Source organism: Cryptomeria japonica, chromosome 2 (assembly GCF_030272615.1).
Source record: "Cryptomeria japonica chromosome 2, Sugi_1.0, whole genome shotgun sequence".
NCBI lineage: Eukaryota > Viridiplantae > Streptophyta > Pinopsida > Cupressales > Cupressaceae > Cryptomeria > Cryptomeria japonica.
In genome coordinates, this window is record NC_081406.1 from 66,643,278 (window position 1) to 66,661,115 (window position 17,838).

Below are 17,838 nucleotides of genomic sequence, written 5' to 3' on the forward strand. Positions count from 1 at the left end.
TTGGTGTGTTGGATTTTAGTAAGAAAACCAAGGGAGTAGGAATCTCCCTTGGCAAACAATGAAAATAACAACATGGAATGTTAGGGGTCTATTGGCCCCTAACAAAAAATGCTTGGTCAAGAGGGCTATTCAAAGAATTTTAGGAGATATCATAATGATGCAAGAGACCAAGCTTAATGAAGAAAAAGCCTCCTTTTTCAAATCTTTTAGCAAGATGTGGGATGGAGTGTATCACGAGGTGATAAGATCCAAGGGTGGAATGGTAGTTCTTTGGAGTCCAGATAAAGTGGTAGTAGATTTGATCAATAAGCAGGAAAATTGGATGCATTGTAAAGTAAGAATCTTGCAGGAAGAAATGGATTTTTCCGTATTCAATGTTTATGGACCAACTAAGACAGAGGAAAAGAAAAGGGTTTGGATTGAAATCACATATCAGATTAGAATGATTGATTCAGAGAAAGCAATAGTGGTGGGAGATTTCAATGCATTACTCTACAATGAAGAAAAATTTGGAGGTTTAAGTATGAACACCCGAGTGATGGAAGATTTCAGAAATTTTGTAATAGACAATAACCTCTTTGATGTAGTCCCTAAATCTGGAAAATTTACATGGACTAATAGGAGGGCAAATTTTAGCAGAATTTTTGAGAGATTGGACAGAATATTTGTTGGATCATTTTGGTTAAGAGGTGAGTTTTATTTGGAGTCAATTATCCAGCCTATAACACTTTCGGATCACTTTCTGGTATAGTTGAATTGCACAATACCATTGACGAAGGGGAATGGTAATTTTAAGTTTTTGAGTATGTAGTGGAGAGATTTAACCTTTGAAGCAAACATTGAGAAGTGGTGGAAAGAATGTACAGATATTAAAGGCACTCCAAGTTATTGTTTTATCAAAAAGATGAAATATCTCAGGAACAAAATCAAAACATGGAATTTGGTATCCTTCAAGAATATTTTTGCTGAAAAACTAAGGGTGGAAGCAGAACTAGATAGGATCAATAACTTGGTGATCGAGAAGGGGGTGACGAATGAAGAGTACCATGCTGAGATTTCCCATAAAGATGAACTGGAAGAAATTCTTCTAAGAGAAGAAATGTTTTGGCAGGATAAATCCAAAGAATTATGGATAGATGCAGGGGATTCAAATTCCAAATTCTTTCATGCCTCCTTAAAAGCAAAAAGGAATAAAAATAGAATCAATCAGTTGAAAGATGTCTCGGGCAAAATGGTTGGCAAAGCAAAAGAGTTGGAGAACCTAGCAGTCAAATATTTTGAAGAAATCTTGGGATCTTCGGAAGGGAATAGAGATGAATCAGTTGAATATCTTGTGAATATCATTGACAAACAGATTTTGGAGGAGGATAACGCATCACTTTTGGCTTCAATTGCAAAAGATGAAGTTAAAAAGGCAACATTTGAGCTGCACTCGCATAAAGCTTTTGGGTCCAGATGGGGTGACAATGGAGTTGTATCAGAGGTGTTGGAAATTCATGGGAGAGGATATTTGGATGGTGGTGGAGGAATTTCGAAGGAAAGGCAAATTTGTTAAAGAAATAAATAATACTCTTATAGCCCTGATTCCAAAAAAGCAAAGTTGTTAGAGTATTGCTGATTATAGGCCAATATCTCTGTGTAATTCAATATATAAAATAATAGCCAAAGTTATGGTTAATAGGTTGAAGATGGTCTTGGACAAGCTGGTATCTCCAGAACAACATGGTTTTACTCCTAGGAGAGAAATTGTTGATAGCATAATCATTGTTGATGAAACTATGCACTCAATGAAAAGTAGCAAATCTTAGGGGATGGTAGTTAAACTAGATGTTAGTAAAGCATACAATCGGGTGATTGGTACTTCCTCTTCTCTATTCTTGAAAGATTTGGTTTTGATTCTAGTTGGATAAACTGTATAAAACATTGTGTCTCCTCGGTATCATATTCCATCATTGTAAATGGATCTATTGTAGGATTTTTTCAAGCTACTAATGGTCTTAGACAAGGCGATCCCTTGTATCCTTTTTTGTTTGTATTAATGGCTGAGATTTTGGGTAGAAATATCAAGAAACTTGTATAAGCGAGATTGTGGAAAGGTGCACTCATTCACAACAGAATTGATCCAATTTCCCACTCTCAATTTGCTGATGATACAATTCTTTCTGGGGAAGCCACTAAGAAGGAAGCCAAGGTAATTAAGATGCTACTGAATGATTATGAAAAAGGATCAGGTCAGAGTATGAACAAGGAGAAATCAATGATATATTTCTTCAACACTAATGTGAGGATGCAATGTAAAATTGGGGAAATAATGGGTTATCCATAGGGTAAATTTCCTTTGAAGTATTTAGGGGTACAATTAGACTCGGGCAGACACCAAAATAGAATGTGGGAGGAAGTGATCAACAAATGTCAAGTAAAGGCCTCCTCTTGGAAGAACAAGTGGTTAACTCAGGCAGGTAGAATCCATTTGATTAAATCTGTTCTTTCAGTGATCCCTATTTATCAAATGTCATGTTTTCGGTTATCGTTTAAATCATCCAAAGAGTTAGACAGTCTGTTCAAAAAAAATTTGTGGGAAGGAGCTCAAGAGAAGAAGAAAATTCCTCTCATCAATTGGGATACAACCTGTTTAATAAAATTGGAGGGAGGTGCGGGTCTAAGAAAAATGGACTTGCACAATTTAGCTCTAGGGGCTAAATTAGCATGGAAAATGTATGCTCAACCTCACAAATCTTGGTGTAAGATAATGACTACTAAGTATTTGGATTCAAACGATGCAGAAAGGATTTTTACAATGGCTAACTCGATTAAGCGATCTCCAATTTGGAAATATATTTGGGAAAGAAGAAGTATAATAACAGAGCATCTGACATGGAAAATTGGTAATGGAGGAAAGGCTAAGTTTTGGAGAGATTCATGGAATGGTGATATTTCTTTAGCTGAAGAAATAGACAACACGGTTTGGGTTAATGAAGTGGAAGTAGTGGTTGGTCTGTATGTGGCTGATTATATTATGGATGGGCAGATGGAGTCAGAGTGGACTGAATGGAAATCAGTTGGAGAATGGAAGATGGAGAAGAATGTGGAGCTAAAGGACATTCTAAATAGGAGAAAAAAATCATCTATCAAAATGAAGTGGACCAGTTATTATGGAGTGCATTTAAAACTGGAAAATATAAGGTTAATTTGGGATATGAGATCCTTAGGTGCAGAATACAAAATGTGGAGTGGCCCTTGGTGTTGTGTTGGCATAAATTGGTATTGCCCAAGGCAGGGGCATTCCTTTGGACAGCTTTGCATGGTCGTATCCTAACAGGGGATAGGTTGAAAACAATTGGAATTGCAGGTCCGAGCATATGCATTCTATGCATGGAAAATGAAGAGTCAGTGGATCATCTCTTATATTGGTGTTCGTACTCTAAAAAATTTTGGGATTGGCTATTGGGCAATTTGCAGCTTGGATCGGTGAGAAGTCAAACATTAAAAAGTTTTTTATTAGTGCGGCCTTCTAGTTTTAAAAAATCAAAATGGAGCAGTCTGTGGGTGGCGAGTCTAGCTCTGCTTGTTTGGCATATATGGAAGGAGAGAAATAGAAGAGTTTTCAATGAGGAAGCTCTGTCCTTTGATACTCTAATTCCTAAAATTAAAGGAGCCATAGAAGAAGTCATCAATGTGAAAGTAGTGGGAAGAAAGTATTGTTCTTATTCTTCATGGGACAAAGAGATGGAAAGATATTGGAACTTAACGAAGATTAGCGGTTACAAGCTAATGGACAAGAAATAGAATAGAGACAATGTAGTTTGGTCTCCTCCAACGACGGGAACCATAAAGGTTAACTTCGACGGAGCTAGCCATGGTAATCCTGCAAAATCAGGTTATGGTGCCATAATAAGGGACGAATTTGGCAACTTTGTTGGGGCTAATTACGGTCCTTTAGGAATCAATACAAATAACATGGCAGAAATGGCAAGGCTGTTAGCTGGGCTAGAATGGTGTGTGGCCCATGGCTTCCAGGACATAGAAATAGAGGGAGACTCGCAAATTATTCTAAATGGAATATCCAAACAGAAATTTGAAAATTGGAAATTGGAGGCGGTTTGTCCCAAAATCCAAAGATTATGCGATAGCTTAAACAGTTTCACCCTTAAACACATATACCGAGAGGGCAACTCGATGGTGGACTGGCTGGCAAATAGAGGAATCGACTATGATGGTCTAAATTAGATGGCTAAGAAGGAGGAGCTACTAGACAGATTGTCCTCGATCCTTGCTGCAGATAATGACGGAATTCCAAAAACTAGAATCGGTTGACAGAGATTGTCTGAGATAAGCAAGGTGCATCAAGGATAAGCATTATGGTTTCAATTATGCCACGATAGCACATAGGATTCAAGGCTTGTCACTTATGAGAATATCTCTCTACGGAAGCTGGTAGACAGTGACTAGATGCAGAGGGAAGTGAGGAAAGACTGTATTGAAGAGCTCGGGTACCGAAAATGGGCGAAACTCGAACTCGAGGTTTCTAGGAAATAATTGATGGTTGGGTCACATGGATCCTGAGTAGTTCTGCAAGTCCAGAATCAAAACATTCTAATAAAGATATGGTTACAGAGAGAAAGATTATAGCAGGAACTAGACAAAGCTTTTGACTGACAACTCAGTTTTCAACTTCTTAAGGCGAATGTGAAGGGCTTTGGCTTAGTAGTAATTCTGGGGAGTGTAGCAGGATTATCGCTGGCCATGGCTTACTTTGGAAGGATTAGCTATGTAAACTGTGAAAATTCATTGATCACTCAGTTGAGAAATTTGTTCAGAACGGAAGAGTATGTATATGACTCTGCTAGGGGGTTAGTGGGCATTACATTAAATATTGACAGACATTGGTGTGATGCTCTGATGCTAGAAGCCATTCTCCTCCCACTAGTGGATATCATTGAAACGAAGGAGCGTGTGGTTGAATTGTTAGCAGGCTTCATAAAACCCTTTATTGTAGACACGGTCGTTGAAGCCATTCTGGGTTTGGAGGAAAATGTCAGGGTTAGTATACTGAAGGTTTATTTTCAATTCGAGAACTACCTTCGCTCGGACTCAGAGGAAGATGAAGAGAGTGAAGGAGATGATATTGAGGAAGGAGAAGACATTGAGAGCAGTGAAGCTAGAGAGGAGGATTCGGTGAATAGTGAGGAGATTCGAGAAATGGCCCGCAGAGAAGTGTGGAGGGAAGAGCGGGAGAGACTGAAGTCATTTGGGGAAGACGCGTGGGAAATATATAGTTGTGTAGTCTTCAATGGAAATTTGGAGCCATTTTGTAGGATAACTGAGTTAGTTGACTAGTGGCTTCTAGAGAATTCCACCTGCAATGCAATTGCGATTGGTGAGTATGTTGTTGTAATATATCAAGCCATTGGGGGACAGGTGTAACCCAGGGGGTCTGTAGGTCTATATGTGGGGTACTTTTGGATTAAGTAGGAGTAAAAACTTTATGTTTCTATGATGCAAAATATAGTATATTTGTAGTAGGAAATATGTATCTGGTTTAGTGGGTCCATGCTGGTCAACTTCAATGTAATTTCTAAAATTTTCAAGCAATATAGGGAGCTATCCCCATAAATGATAGCACTTAATGATTAATATATATATATATATATATATATATATTATTTAAATAAATGATTATAAATTAATTTATAATTCTTAATTATATTAAAAAATAGGATTAGGGTCGTATTTAATGTTGGACTTAGAGTTAGAATTAGACTAAAAATTTGGGCTAGTGTACAAATTATATTATTGCAAGAATATATTATCTCAAATTATTATCCAACTTACCTCTAAGCAAAATTTATATTATTGCAATAATATTAGTTCTATAGTTTTGTCCAAAATCTCTTGAAATCGGGTTGTTTTGAATATTTTACATATGTTATGATAGATTAATTAGAAATAATAATAAACTAATAATTATGATCCTAAAATGTGTTAGATCTACAAAACTCCTTATCAAATATAGAAATATTCACAACTTCAAAAGAATAACCACTTATAAATGCCACCTTCAGATCTACAAATGTTAAATTACACAAATGATTCCCAAGCTCCAATTTTTGATACTAGACTAAATTCATATTATACAAATTGAATGGAAGAATCCATTTTCTATAAATTAAACGTTTAAATTCATATCAAAAGACACATTATACAAATTGAATGGAGGAATCCATTCTCTATAAATTAAAATTTTAAATTCATATCAAAAGACACATTATACAAATTGAATGGAGGAATCCATTCTCTATAAATTAAAATTTTAAATTCATATCAAAAAAATTTCTTTGTGTTTTCTCATTCATATTACTTACCACTGGAAAATAAACAATTGAACAAATTGTTCCATATCCTTCAAGCCTAATTAAAATCATGAATTGAACTCAATAAACCCTACATATTATTGAGATAAACTATATTGTTTTATAGTGAAGGAAAAACTATTTTAATGTATTATTATAATTTTATATAATATATTAAATTTATTAAAATATTTTAAATTTAATTAAAATATATATATTATAGGGGATGACTCTGTAGTGCATAACGATGTTAATATCAAACATAGTTCCACTCAAAAATTAAATTAAATCTAATTTTTAATAATATTAATATTGTACTATTAATAATTATTCAATTCTAATTGAATTGTAATATAATTTAATATTAAGCTAATATATAAGGGTGTTAATGTCAAAGAGATAAGGTCAAAAAGGAGATATAAAGATGTTAATATGGTCTCACTAGTTCATAAGTCCAGTCAAAAGTTAAATTTAAATCTAGTTTTTAATAATATTCATAGTGTACTATTAATAAATATTGAATTCTAATTGAATTATAATATAATTTAATATTAAGTTAATATCAAATTTAATTATATAATAAATAATATCGTATTAATATTAATAGGTCTTTAATATAATAATTTGATATTAATATTAATATTATATTATATTTTATTTTGTTGATAATTAATTTAATTATTAACAAAATACATTTTATTGTTGGATTTAGATATAGGGTTGGAGTTGGAAGAATAGTTATAATTAGGATAATAAGCATGTTTACAATTAGAGTTAGTAATAGAAATGTTGTTGATAATTAATTTATTTGGTTTTAATTAGCATTAAAGTTGATAATTAAAGAAAAGGTTAGCATTTGCATCATTATTTATGTTATATTAATGTTAGATATAGAATTAGTAATAATATACAATTTTTTTAAATCAATACAATTATTAAGCTAGTTAATAGTTAGTGGTAGAATTATAATTAGGATTAGGGTTACTATTAGACTTAAATTAGTATACGAGTTAGGGTTAGAAGTAGCTCTCGAGATAGAATTCAAATCTCAATTTTTTATAATCAATTTATTTACCTGTAATTAACATTAAGATTATAATTAAGGTTAATATAAGGGTGAGAAGTAAGACTACGCTAATATTAGACTTGGAATTGTTGTTAGAGTTACTTGATTAAACCTAGGATCAAAAGTGGAGTTAGGATTGAGGTTAAATTTTATTTATTTTCTTTGAAGTATAATTTATTAATAGAAATAAATTAAACTTTTGAAAAATAAAATAAACAAAATGGTTTCGATTTGGATTTATATTTTCATCTTGCAAACTTGAAAACATTTGAGCATTGCAAGTGATAGACGTTTTGAATAAGCATTAATATATTGATATATTTTATAGAGGTATTTATCATTTATTTTTTCTCTTGTATTAATGTTATTTTCTTGTGAGTTTATGTTTTTTATTTACAATTATTAATAGTTAGCTGCAGAATTATAATTATTGTTAGGGTTAGTTTAGATTTACAATTAGTGTTTCAGCTAGGGTGAGAAGTAAGGTTAGGTTTAGATTTTTTAATTTTCAATTATATTAATAAATAATTTATTTCTTTGTTAATTTGTTAAGCATAGTATTTTTATAGATCAATTTAGCATGTGAAGGGTTGTTGTTATTGAAAATTCAAAGTTTGAAAAATTTTATTTTAAAATTTTGTATTCTATTATATGTTGAATTTTTTAATGTGTTTTGTTTACACTTAGATAAGGAAAATATTAATTGCAAAATTATGTAACAAGACCTACTTAAGATGAAATATCTTTTCAAGGGTTACACTCCTTCAAAACTTGGCTCATTATATAATGACATTGAAGACACAAAACAAAATCGGTGCAATGTTTAGCCAATTCAGGTTTGGTTGAAGTAGTTGTCTTTCTAGTTTCTATACAATCTTCTAAGTTGGTTTTGAGTTGTGCAAATCACTATGACAAAATTGAAATAAACATAATTGGACCCTTTGATAAAGTAGTACTAGATGTCAATCGAAAGATGATAGATAAATTATTTTGCATTCCTCCACATGCTAATTATGAAGCTATTGATATGAAGAATGCAATAAGATATTGTGGAGAAAAAAATAAACAAGACACTAGTTTCATTAATGATCATATACTTCATGTACCTTAAAAAGCATCTCAGAAGATTGCAAAGGTACAACATAGGAGTGAGTTCAAAGAAGATGTCAATAATTTAATTGCACTCCTCAATTGAGTATATGGTATCCCCAATGCCAAAGACTTCCATCCATGGATGTGCTATTACAAATTTTAAAGATCTAAAATAGGAAGAAGTTTGATTGGGAAACTATAGTTAGTGATAACTTACATCAATAATTGGTGAATGTGGTTGACACCAATAAGTTTTTTATGACTTCCTATTTAATGCACTTATTGGATTACTAGAATATAATTCCCATGTTAATAAAAATTGGCAACATCCATATGGGAGAAATGAGAATTTATTAGCATTTTCTCAAATTGGATCTAAAAGAAAGTGAGAAAAACTAATATATAGTTAATGATGCTTTCATTTTCTATCTAATAAGGATGGTTGAAAATAATTTGGGGAAAAGGTTAGATCTTAAGAAGCAACGAAAGAATTAACAAATTAGGGAAACTAGTAATGTCCAATTTGAAACATTCACAGATATAGAATTTGTAGGGTTTGACAAAGCACATTACAAGGTACCAAATTACCCCTTAGACAAATTAATCTTGCCACATATTTGCAAACAAGTGATAGAGATTTATAAATTGATCACCAGTTCAAGAATAAATATGTATTTTGGTTCCCCATCAAGGTGGGTGTATACTTTTGTCCAAACATGCAAGAAGAAAAGACAATTGAAGTTGAAATGGCTCCTCCAAGAATCGACACAGTTTGACATGTAAGAAAAAGATTTGATCCTATCGAGAGAATCAATCCTAGGGCACATTTTAAACATGAACTTGTCATTGAAGATCACTGGACTAATTGTTCGAATGAGCATGAAGTCAAAATCAAATATTTTTATACATTAAGTGTAAACATGATGAGAGAAAATAATTTTAGTAAAATTCCCAAGTATTTGAAAGATGATTGAAAAAATTTAAATAAAACATACAACATACTGTTGATGGGTGTTTTGGCACACTCGCTAATAGTCGGGTAGAACATGAATGCACATACCACCTCTTCTAAAAAGTGGCCAATCTTGAAAGATTGACAACTCCAAGGTCTCTGTAGTCGGGTCACGATGGGGTTGGATCACCCAGTGGCTAATGTGATTGTACCTATCAAGGGGCCTGCTGATCGTAACTACATGCTAATTTGTTTTTCTTTAGGGGTTAGGTATTTCAAAATTCTTAACTCTAATTGAAAGAAATGTCAAAAGATAGACCAAGGTAACAAGAGTAGATAACTAAACCAATACTGAATGACTTGGTGAACTGCAAAGCCAATAGATCATAGCAAGGTATTATCAATAACATCTAATCAACATTCAAAAGGGACGTTCCAGCAGATATGTGAAGTCATACAACCCACATATAAACAGAAATGATAATCACAAGATCATATAATCACTCTACCATTCTATCCTCATGCACCATTAACATGCGCAATATGATTCATTAAATAATAAATTTTGGAAGGACAAGTTGATGATTCAAATGAAAGAAGATACCAGACTATGAAGAACAATAAACAAGAGAACATGTATTGTAGATTGGGCAATCCACAAGTTGCTTTTGTATTGATATTTTGTAAAATGAATAACAAAATCTTCAAGAGTTCATGGAAAGAAATTGCATAAAACTAAATTTGCTAACTAAATGGCCTTGAATGTTCATCAATTCGCGGACCCTCAAAATGACCCAAATTATACAATTTATAGAGTTTTACCCTACATTCTAGGAAGGCATCATGCCTTAAAACTAGGATTACAAAAAGGGAGGAGTCAAAGTCAACATGCAAGTTGCTACCTATGAACTCTGGTTAAGTGATACTAAACTGATACTTGAGGTTCACTTCCGAAATGGTGCTCCAATAGTAAGAACTTTGAATCATGCAAAAAGAATGCTCAAAAAGAAAGTATTAAATGCAGCTCCAGTTGAAGGCTTAGTTGTAGCAGCAGTGATTGTGGTGATGACGCTTCAGTGATTTTTACAACTACTTGTTTTGCTTTTTACTTTTCTTGTAGTTTTGGTAGTTGGTGACGAAGCATTCCATGGAAGCAGCGGGTGGGTCAGCGATGTATTGGATTCTAAATTTGGATACTCTAAGTATCTCTTTTACATTTTCTAACCTACTGACCATGTCATCCATAATCACTTCTACACTCTAGCATTGAAATACCACATACATATATCTGTCCATTGTTTCTATGGTGAATTTTGCAGTGGCTGTGAAATGGTCAGTGGTAAAAGAATCACATCTGCTAAGTATAGTCTCTTGATGTAGTACTCCCCCCTGCTTAAAATTATAAATATACTTCCCCAACAATTTAACCAATAGTTTCTCATATTGTTCAAGTGTTTTGAGAAACGGAGGACGTTCCTTGAGAATCTTGGTGCGGCATTGCTCCATGATCTCCAGTTTTAAAATCCACAACATCTATTAATGACTGCAAGTTACTGACACTCTCTCCTCCTAGCAAGTCTTCTTTTGTGATGGTCTCTTCTCCCAATATTTGAATCTTCTTAAGTATCTTGTGCAATTGTGAGAGATGAAAAATATATTGTTCCCACTTCTTGGAACAAGAAACAAGAGCTTTCTCATTGTCATGAGCTTGTGCAAACACCTTCAATGTGTCCTACAAGAACATTTTACCCTTATACACTTGATCTTGAGCCCAGGTCTTAACCGTTGTTGCTACTTTCCTCATCTCGTACAATTCTTTTATATCACCATGAGGGAGAGACGAGGTAGACGACAAGGTGTCATCTACTCTAGAGTCGAGCGGCTTAGCTATTTCCATGATCAATTGCTTATTTTTCCTTAATTGTACCTTGACTTCTCATTTAGGTTTATACTCCTTTTCCATTCTTGTCTGAAGAGTAGAAGTCACGGCAACTAGAGTAGTAATCTTGCCCCACTTGGTCTATTTACCAAAATTTACCTCTGACACTTGGTACTTTGATGTGGCTTGAGATGATCTTTAATGATCATGAACAGGTGTTGTTATACTAGCAATTACCTCTCTTGAATCAATCCTTGAAAGATGATGAATTGTTTTTGCTCTCTTGGCTCTTCTTGGGGACTCAGTAATTGCATCATGTAAAGTGATAATTCGGAGGATGATCTTTTCCTTTTTCTTAAAGGTTAAATTCAACCATTGAGGCATTGTATTGTCGTTTTCTTCTCCCTATACCATTACTTCAATAGTGATCCTGTGAGCATCTATATCTTGCTCATGTTCTTCCTTTGGCCACTCTTCATCTTCTTGTTCTTGCTGATGTGGAGGAGTTAGTGGCTTTTGTTAAAATTGAGCAACCTATTGAGCAAGATTAGCCTGAAGCACCTGATCAAGATCGGGTTGTTGTTGCTTTTCCAGCTCCTCCAACTTCTCAGAAACTTCCTCTTCAAATACCATTTCCATTTCCTCTGTCTAACTTTTCGCATCCCCTCCTAATTGTTGAAGTAATATTTATTGGTCTTCAAGAGTAAGGACCATCATTTCATCATGTTCTTCATCATGTCCCTCTTCTTCCATAACCTACACATGTATTTCCATAGGTTGCACCTGTATTGTTGCTTCTTTTGTAGCCCCAAGTTGTTTCTCATGTTGAGTTGTAATAGGTTCCTTTTGTTTCTTTTCAACTTTTCTTTTCTTCACCACTGGTGTGATAGGTTCATCATCTTGGTCTGAATCTATCTCAACATCATGGATGATGACTTGTTCTTGAGTTGGCACTACAGGGGGTGTTGAGGTCTGCATAGGAGGAGGTTGTGTTTTAGTAGTTTTATTTTGAGAGGTGCCCTCTCCTAGTATAATTCCAATAGTAGGAACAATGGGAGTAATGAAAGCTTGTGGAATGGCTTTCAATCTTGTGGTAATCCCATGTTCAGCGGCAGTTTTTAAGAATTGAGATTCTTTCATTTTGGCGTTCAACTACCTCTTCAACTCATGATTATCAATTGGTATTGTTGCCTCCTTAGGATCGACAGAGGTATTATTCCTTGAATCGGACCTCATTATTCTTACATATTCTTTGTGGACTTTGGGTCTGAGGGTTATCAATAGTTTTGCTCTTTTCTTCTCCTTGGCAGTACTTGGTTGAATCCTTAAGCTTAGCCATTGTCTTGACCTCTCCAGAACCTTTGCAATAACAGTACCAATATCCAGCTCTTCTTGGTTGGACCATCTAATAGGAGTAAGATGTCTTTCATCAATTCCCTTTTCTTTGAATATAGGATCAAGAAGCTGTTGAACATAATGTACCACTAAGAGGGGGGTGAATCAGTGGTTCCTAAATTCTTTTCTTTTTAAACAACCTTGGAATGTTGGTTATCACCCTAATAACTAAACAATCAAACCGGTAAGACAAATTAGGATATCAAAAGAGGCAAACACACAAATGCAACCCACTACACCAGATGTATAAGGAAAACCCAATATGGGAAAAACCTTGGTAAGAAATGTTGCTGGAGTCTACTGCTCTAATCCAGCCTCACAATAAAACAATGGATTACAATGATTTAGGGCACCAACCCAAGGAGCACCAATCCCTACTGATTTAGGGCACCAACCCAAGGAGCACCAACCCCTGGACCAAGCTCCAACTCAGTGTTGTATAATGAAATACAACTTAGATATAGTTATAGCACCTAGTTGCAAATGAGTTCTGCAACACCAAATCAATGGATTCATGTCGGTTAGCAAACTCCTCTTCTTCACTGGTTCTCACACTATCGGTTATCAGATTGATCTCTCTGATCACTCACTAGTTACTCCTAACCTCTCTTCTTTCTCCCGCAGCCTCACACCACACTATGCCACTCTCGGATTCCTTCTTGACCAATCACACCTCACTGGTTAGCTTAACTGTTAGTCCTGCAATAGTTTACCTATTACTCTGTTTCTACTAGTTATACCCTCTCACCGGTTCACCTGCTAACTCACTCTACAACTTTCCCAAAACAAACTTTAAGGAAGATGATCTTTCTCCTTGCTGAGGCTCTCTTCTCTCTCACACTTCATATCAAGCATCAACTGATTTCAGTCTCGATCTCACATATTTATCTTCTAGGGTTCCTACCAAAAAAACATTCAAACAGTGTCGTGTTAGGTTTTTCCTTCACCAACTCGATCCATATTGGATTTGATCCGATCTGCTTTTCTAGAGAGATGATATGCATGCCATCGATCAGCACCGCCAACACCTCACATTCCAACGTGTGTTTTCTATATATGGAGGTCTGCATCATTCTTTTTTGTGTTTCTCTATCACATGCCATTAATGGCTCGACTGTTTCCTTCAGTAAATAGGTACGAAGATCAGATCTTCTTGCAGGATTAGTTCAATCACTTGCCAGCTTGTCTTCCTCGAGCTGCAATCTTCTACCATCCTCCCCTGAATTGTGGGTTCTTCATAAAAGTTTACCTGCTTGTTGACTGTTACATTGATGCACACTTCACCAACCTGTGCATGATCACCACCTGGCTTCCAACTGTCATCTTTGTCGATATCTACCTCTAGTTGGTTTTCTATGTTGGTTTGACATTCTTCATTGACCAAGATTGACTACTGGTTCAACTCACCTTACCGGTATAACCTAACTCCATTTGTGGGCCTTCATACCTACATACCTCTTCTCTGTCGGTGGATCAACTTGGCCTTCCATCAAACATGTTGGTCCTACTACTCAGTCCATTTACCGATAGCATTAATCTTCTCTAAGTATACTGGTTTACATCCTTCAATTCTTCTCTTACTTGCTTTCTTTGTCTTGCTGATGGTCCTTCTTTACCGGTAGATGATGCATTTCATGTGTACTGCTAACTTACCTTCAATCTGCTTACATACATATAGATTGACATCATCATGTCTTACTTCTCCTATATCATTCACCACTTCTTACTCACCGGTGACCATGCCAAACTAGTTGCCATCAATGACAACTTAATGCCAATAATGCCAACAGAAGCTCACCATCATCCCTTAACTCCTTTGGGACATGTGTTTCGATTTAAAAAATTCTGATCTGTGGCACTGTCAACCTATAATATCCTTTTTCTCTAACCTCAAATCTATCATGTAAATTAGCCAAAAAATCTTCCAATGCTGGTTGGTGACCCTTGTAAGAAATAGGCATCATTTGTTTCAGTTTTCCATATGGGTCATATCTTTCCCTTGAATAATTGAACTCTTTTAGGCTCAAATCATGAAGTTTTTGTTTCGCAATCTATATATTAGGACATGTATAATGTTCTAGATAAATGGGAAAAGTAATTCCAATCTTATGCTTCAGTGTCAGCAACACCTGTAGTCCAACTAATTGCCTGGAATATTCTAGGATGATTATTCTATTGCTACAATATCTTGGCAAAAGGAATGGGTTGCCTGTAAAGCCATTGATATCACCTCTAAGTTTTATTATAATAGCTTATATGAAAGCGTCATTCAATCTTTTGAAATGTAGCTTTGCCTGAGAGATAGGCAACTAGGTGTAAAATTCCCAAACTCTTTTATGTTTGGGCTCTTCTCCACGTTTTCCTTCGGTCTTCAATCCTAGAAACTTACCAGCACGAGCTACCACCCATATGATGTAAGAAGTCATGAATAACTTCTTCATTTTGAGGACTATGGTCAGCTGATTATGAATATTATCTGAAATAATTTGTAGTCAATCAAAGTATTCTTTGCCAATCAAAATTATGGTCATGTAATGAAACATCCATGTGTAAAAATTCTTGAAGTCTGGCTTTCTAAAGGCTCTACTCAACATGATGATAAGGTCTCTTTGAGGCTCCTATAAATCTTCTCTCAGAATATATGTAGCCTTTAGCCCTGTCTTCCTTGGCTCCTAGAGCCATGCTTCATTGATGTGTCTTTTGTAATTAGAAGTATTCTTCACAAATATAAAAATGGACAGCTCTTTAGCTGTTACTAGAGCCTCCTCTCTCTCACTAATATCCCAAAGGTCATTCCTATCATGTCTAGTGAGAGATCCACAATCACATTCCCATTTGCATCGACACATTTCTTGGTATCTAGCTGGTAGTGTTGGGAAATTGTCATTATTAGCTCCAGTGATTGCATAGCTTGGGGGAATATAGTCGCCTCCACCAGCCCTGATCTCTTAATTCTCCTATATGGTGCTTCAAGGGCATGAGGTGTAGGTGCTAGTTGGGTTTTAATATCTTCAATCTCTATATGGACAATCTCGGTATTGGTCACCCACTAAACTTCATCCTCCATCTTTGAGGTGAGAGTCTATCCTTGATACTGGTACTTCATTGTTACCGGTTTCTTATCAAGCTTTGCTTCTTCCTTTGTCCTTTTCTTGCTTGGGGATGGGTCCATCAATCCACTTTATTCTGCAAGAAAAGATCAATAATTAGCTATTATATCATATTATAGAATCAATACATACTCCAGAACTCTAGGGTTCCAAGGTTTTGGGGTATGAAACCCTTCAAAATAGCTAATTTTGGCATTTTGGGGTCTCGAGTTATATAATGCAAACATGAAGAAACTTTAGGATTTTGGGGTTCCGGGATCCCGAGTTAAGGAAAGGGAAAAACAACCAACTTCGAGACTTTGGGGTTTCGAGGTTCCAAGTTTGGCAAAGACCTCAAAAGGCAGATTTCAGAACTCTAGGGTCCTGAGGTTCTGAGGTGATCAAAACTATTTCGGAGACAAACTCCGGGATTCCAAAATTTTGGAATCTCGAAGTGGGCAAATGTCTCAAGCAAGGGACTTCAGAACTTCAGGGTTTCGAGGTGAGAAGAACATCAAACTTTATAAGGTGCAAGGATTTTGGGATTCCAGGATAATGAGGTCCTGAGGTGGATATAACTCTTGTCAAATGAGGACTTCAAAACTCCAGGGTTCTGAGTTGCTGAATTGGGAAAACTTAGGCACTTCGAGATTTCAGGGTTTTGAGATCTCGAGGTGCCAAAACTAGGGTTCCGTGAGCCAGGAAAATGAAGTGGCCTTTTATTGAAAGCACAAAACTATAATCTAACCCTAGCTAATGACATGAAAAATGAGAAGACAAAACAAAAACAAACAAACTGACCAACCTAACGAGGCGGTGAATTGGAAAACACGAACAAGAGAGGAAGTGAATCGTGCGAAGGAAGAGATCAAGTTTCAAAGATGAAGAATGCACAAATGAGTGAAAACCACCCATTTTGACCTATTTATACCCTCCCTTCATGACAGTACTACCTCACTAAACACAACCTCGGGATTCCAAGATTCCTAGGTCCCAAGACAAAACAAAGGAAGCTCAAAACTCCAAGGTTCTGGGGCCCTGACATGCGCAAGAAAAAAGACACCTCGGGACTTCGGGGTTCCAAAGTTCTAGGGTGAAACACAAAGCTAGTTTGGGATTTTGGAATTCTAAAATTCTAAAAGTCAAACCAAAACACAACAAAACACAAAGAGCATGGGATTCCAGGATTCCAGAATTTTGAGGCTTCCTTGAGACAAAGAAGACAAGACTTCGGAACTTTGGGGCTCTGGGGTTCCAAGGTCTTGAACCAAAACAACATAAACAAGACTTTGGGACTTTGGGGTTCCAAGGTATTGAAAAAAAAACAAAGGCACCGAGAGAACTTCGGAACTTCGGGGTTTTGAGGTTCTGGAGTGGATCAAAAATAAACCAAAAGGGAACCTCAGAACTCTGAGGTTTTGGGGTTCCAAAATGTCCAAAGCAAAAACACAAAGGTGAAAGAAAATAAAAGACAGAAAAGGGGACCCACATTTTCATGCCAAATAAAATGATGGGGGTAGATGTGCAAGGCATAACACATACATAGGATCTTTGACCAACCAATAGATACAATGAATTGGTCTATTGTAGAAGATCCATCAATGGATAACAAATTGATAAATATTTTAGAAGAATCAATAGAGTGGTTGTAGACATGTTATCCTATGATGAACCAATAGAATCCTTAACATGGAACTCGTATCTTCAAGTCCAACAATAAAAGAAATGGATGGAAACACTAAAGCTATGTTTTGTGCAACAAACAAAAAAATAGATGAAGAATTATTATTATTTTTACAAACAAATAAGAATGAGAATGAAGAAGATAATCTCCCTCTCATAAGAATGAAACTAGTTTATAGACAATATTCTCCTATTGCAACATCTCCAAATTCACCTTCTCATCCTTCTCCTCCATCATCTCCTTGAAGTAAATCACCTACACCATCTTCACCACATAATTCACTAGCTCATTATTCTTCTCTACAACCATCTCATTCTCCTAAATGTTCTAT

The 17,838-nt window shown here is 35.4% G+C and overlaps 1 protein-coding gene across 1 annotated transcript; it reads left to right on the forward strand.

Moving 5' to 3' along the window:
* Nucleotides 1-214: 214 nt before the first annotated feature.
* LOC131859144 (uncharacterized) lies at nt 215-1,555 on the forward strand. The gene is made up of 2 exons (XM_059212700.1): nt 215-689; nt 834-1,555. The coding sequence occupies exons 1-2, from the start codon at nt 215-217 to the stop codon at nt 1,553-1,555; spliced, it is 1,197 nt and encodes a 398-aa protein (XP_059068683.1).
* Nucleotides 1,556-17,838: the final 16,283 nt, after the last annotated feature.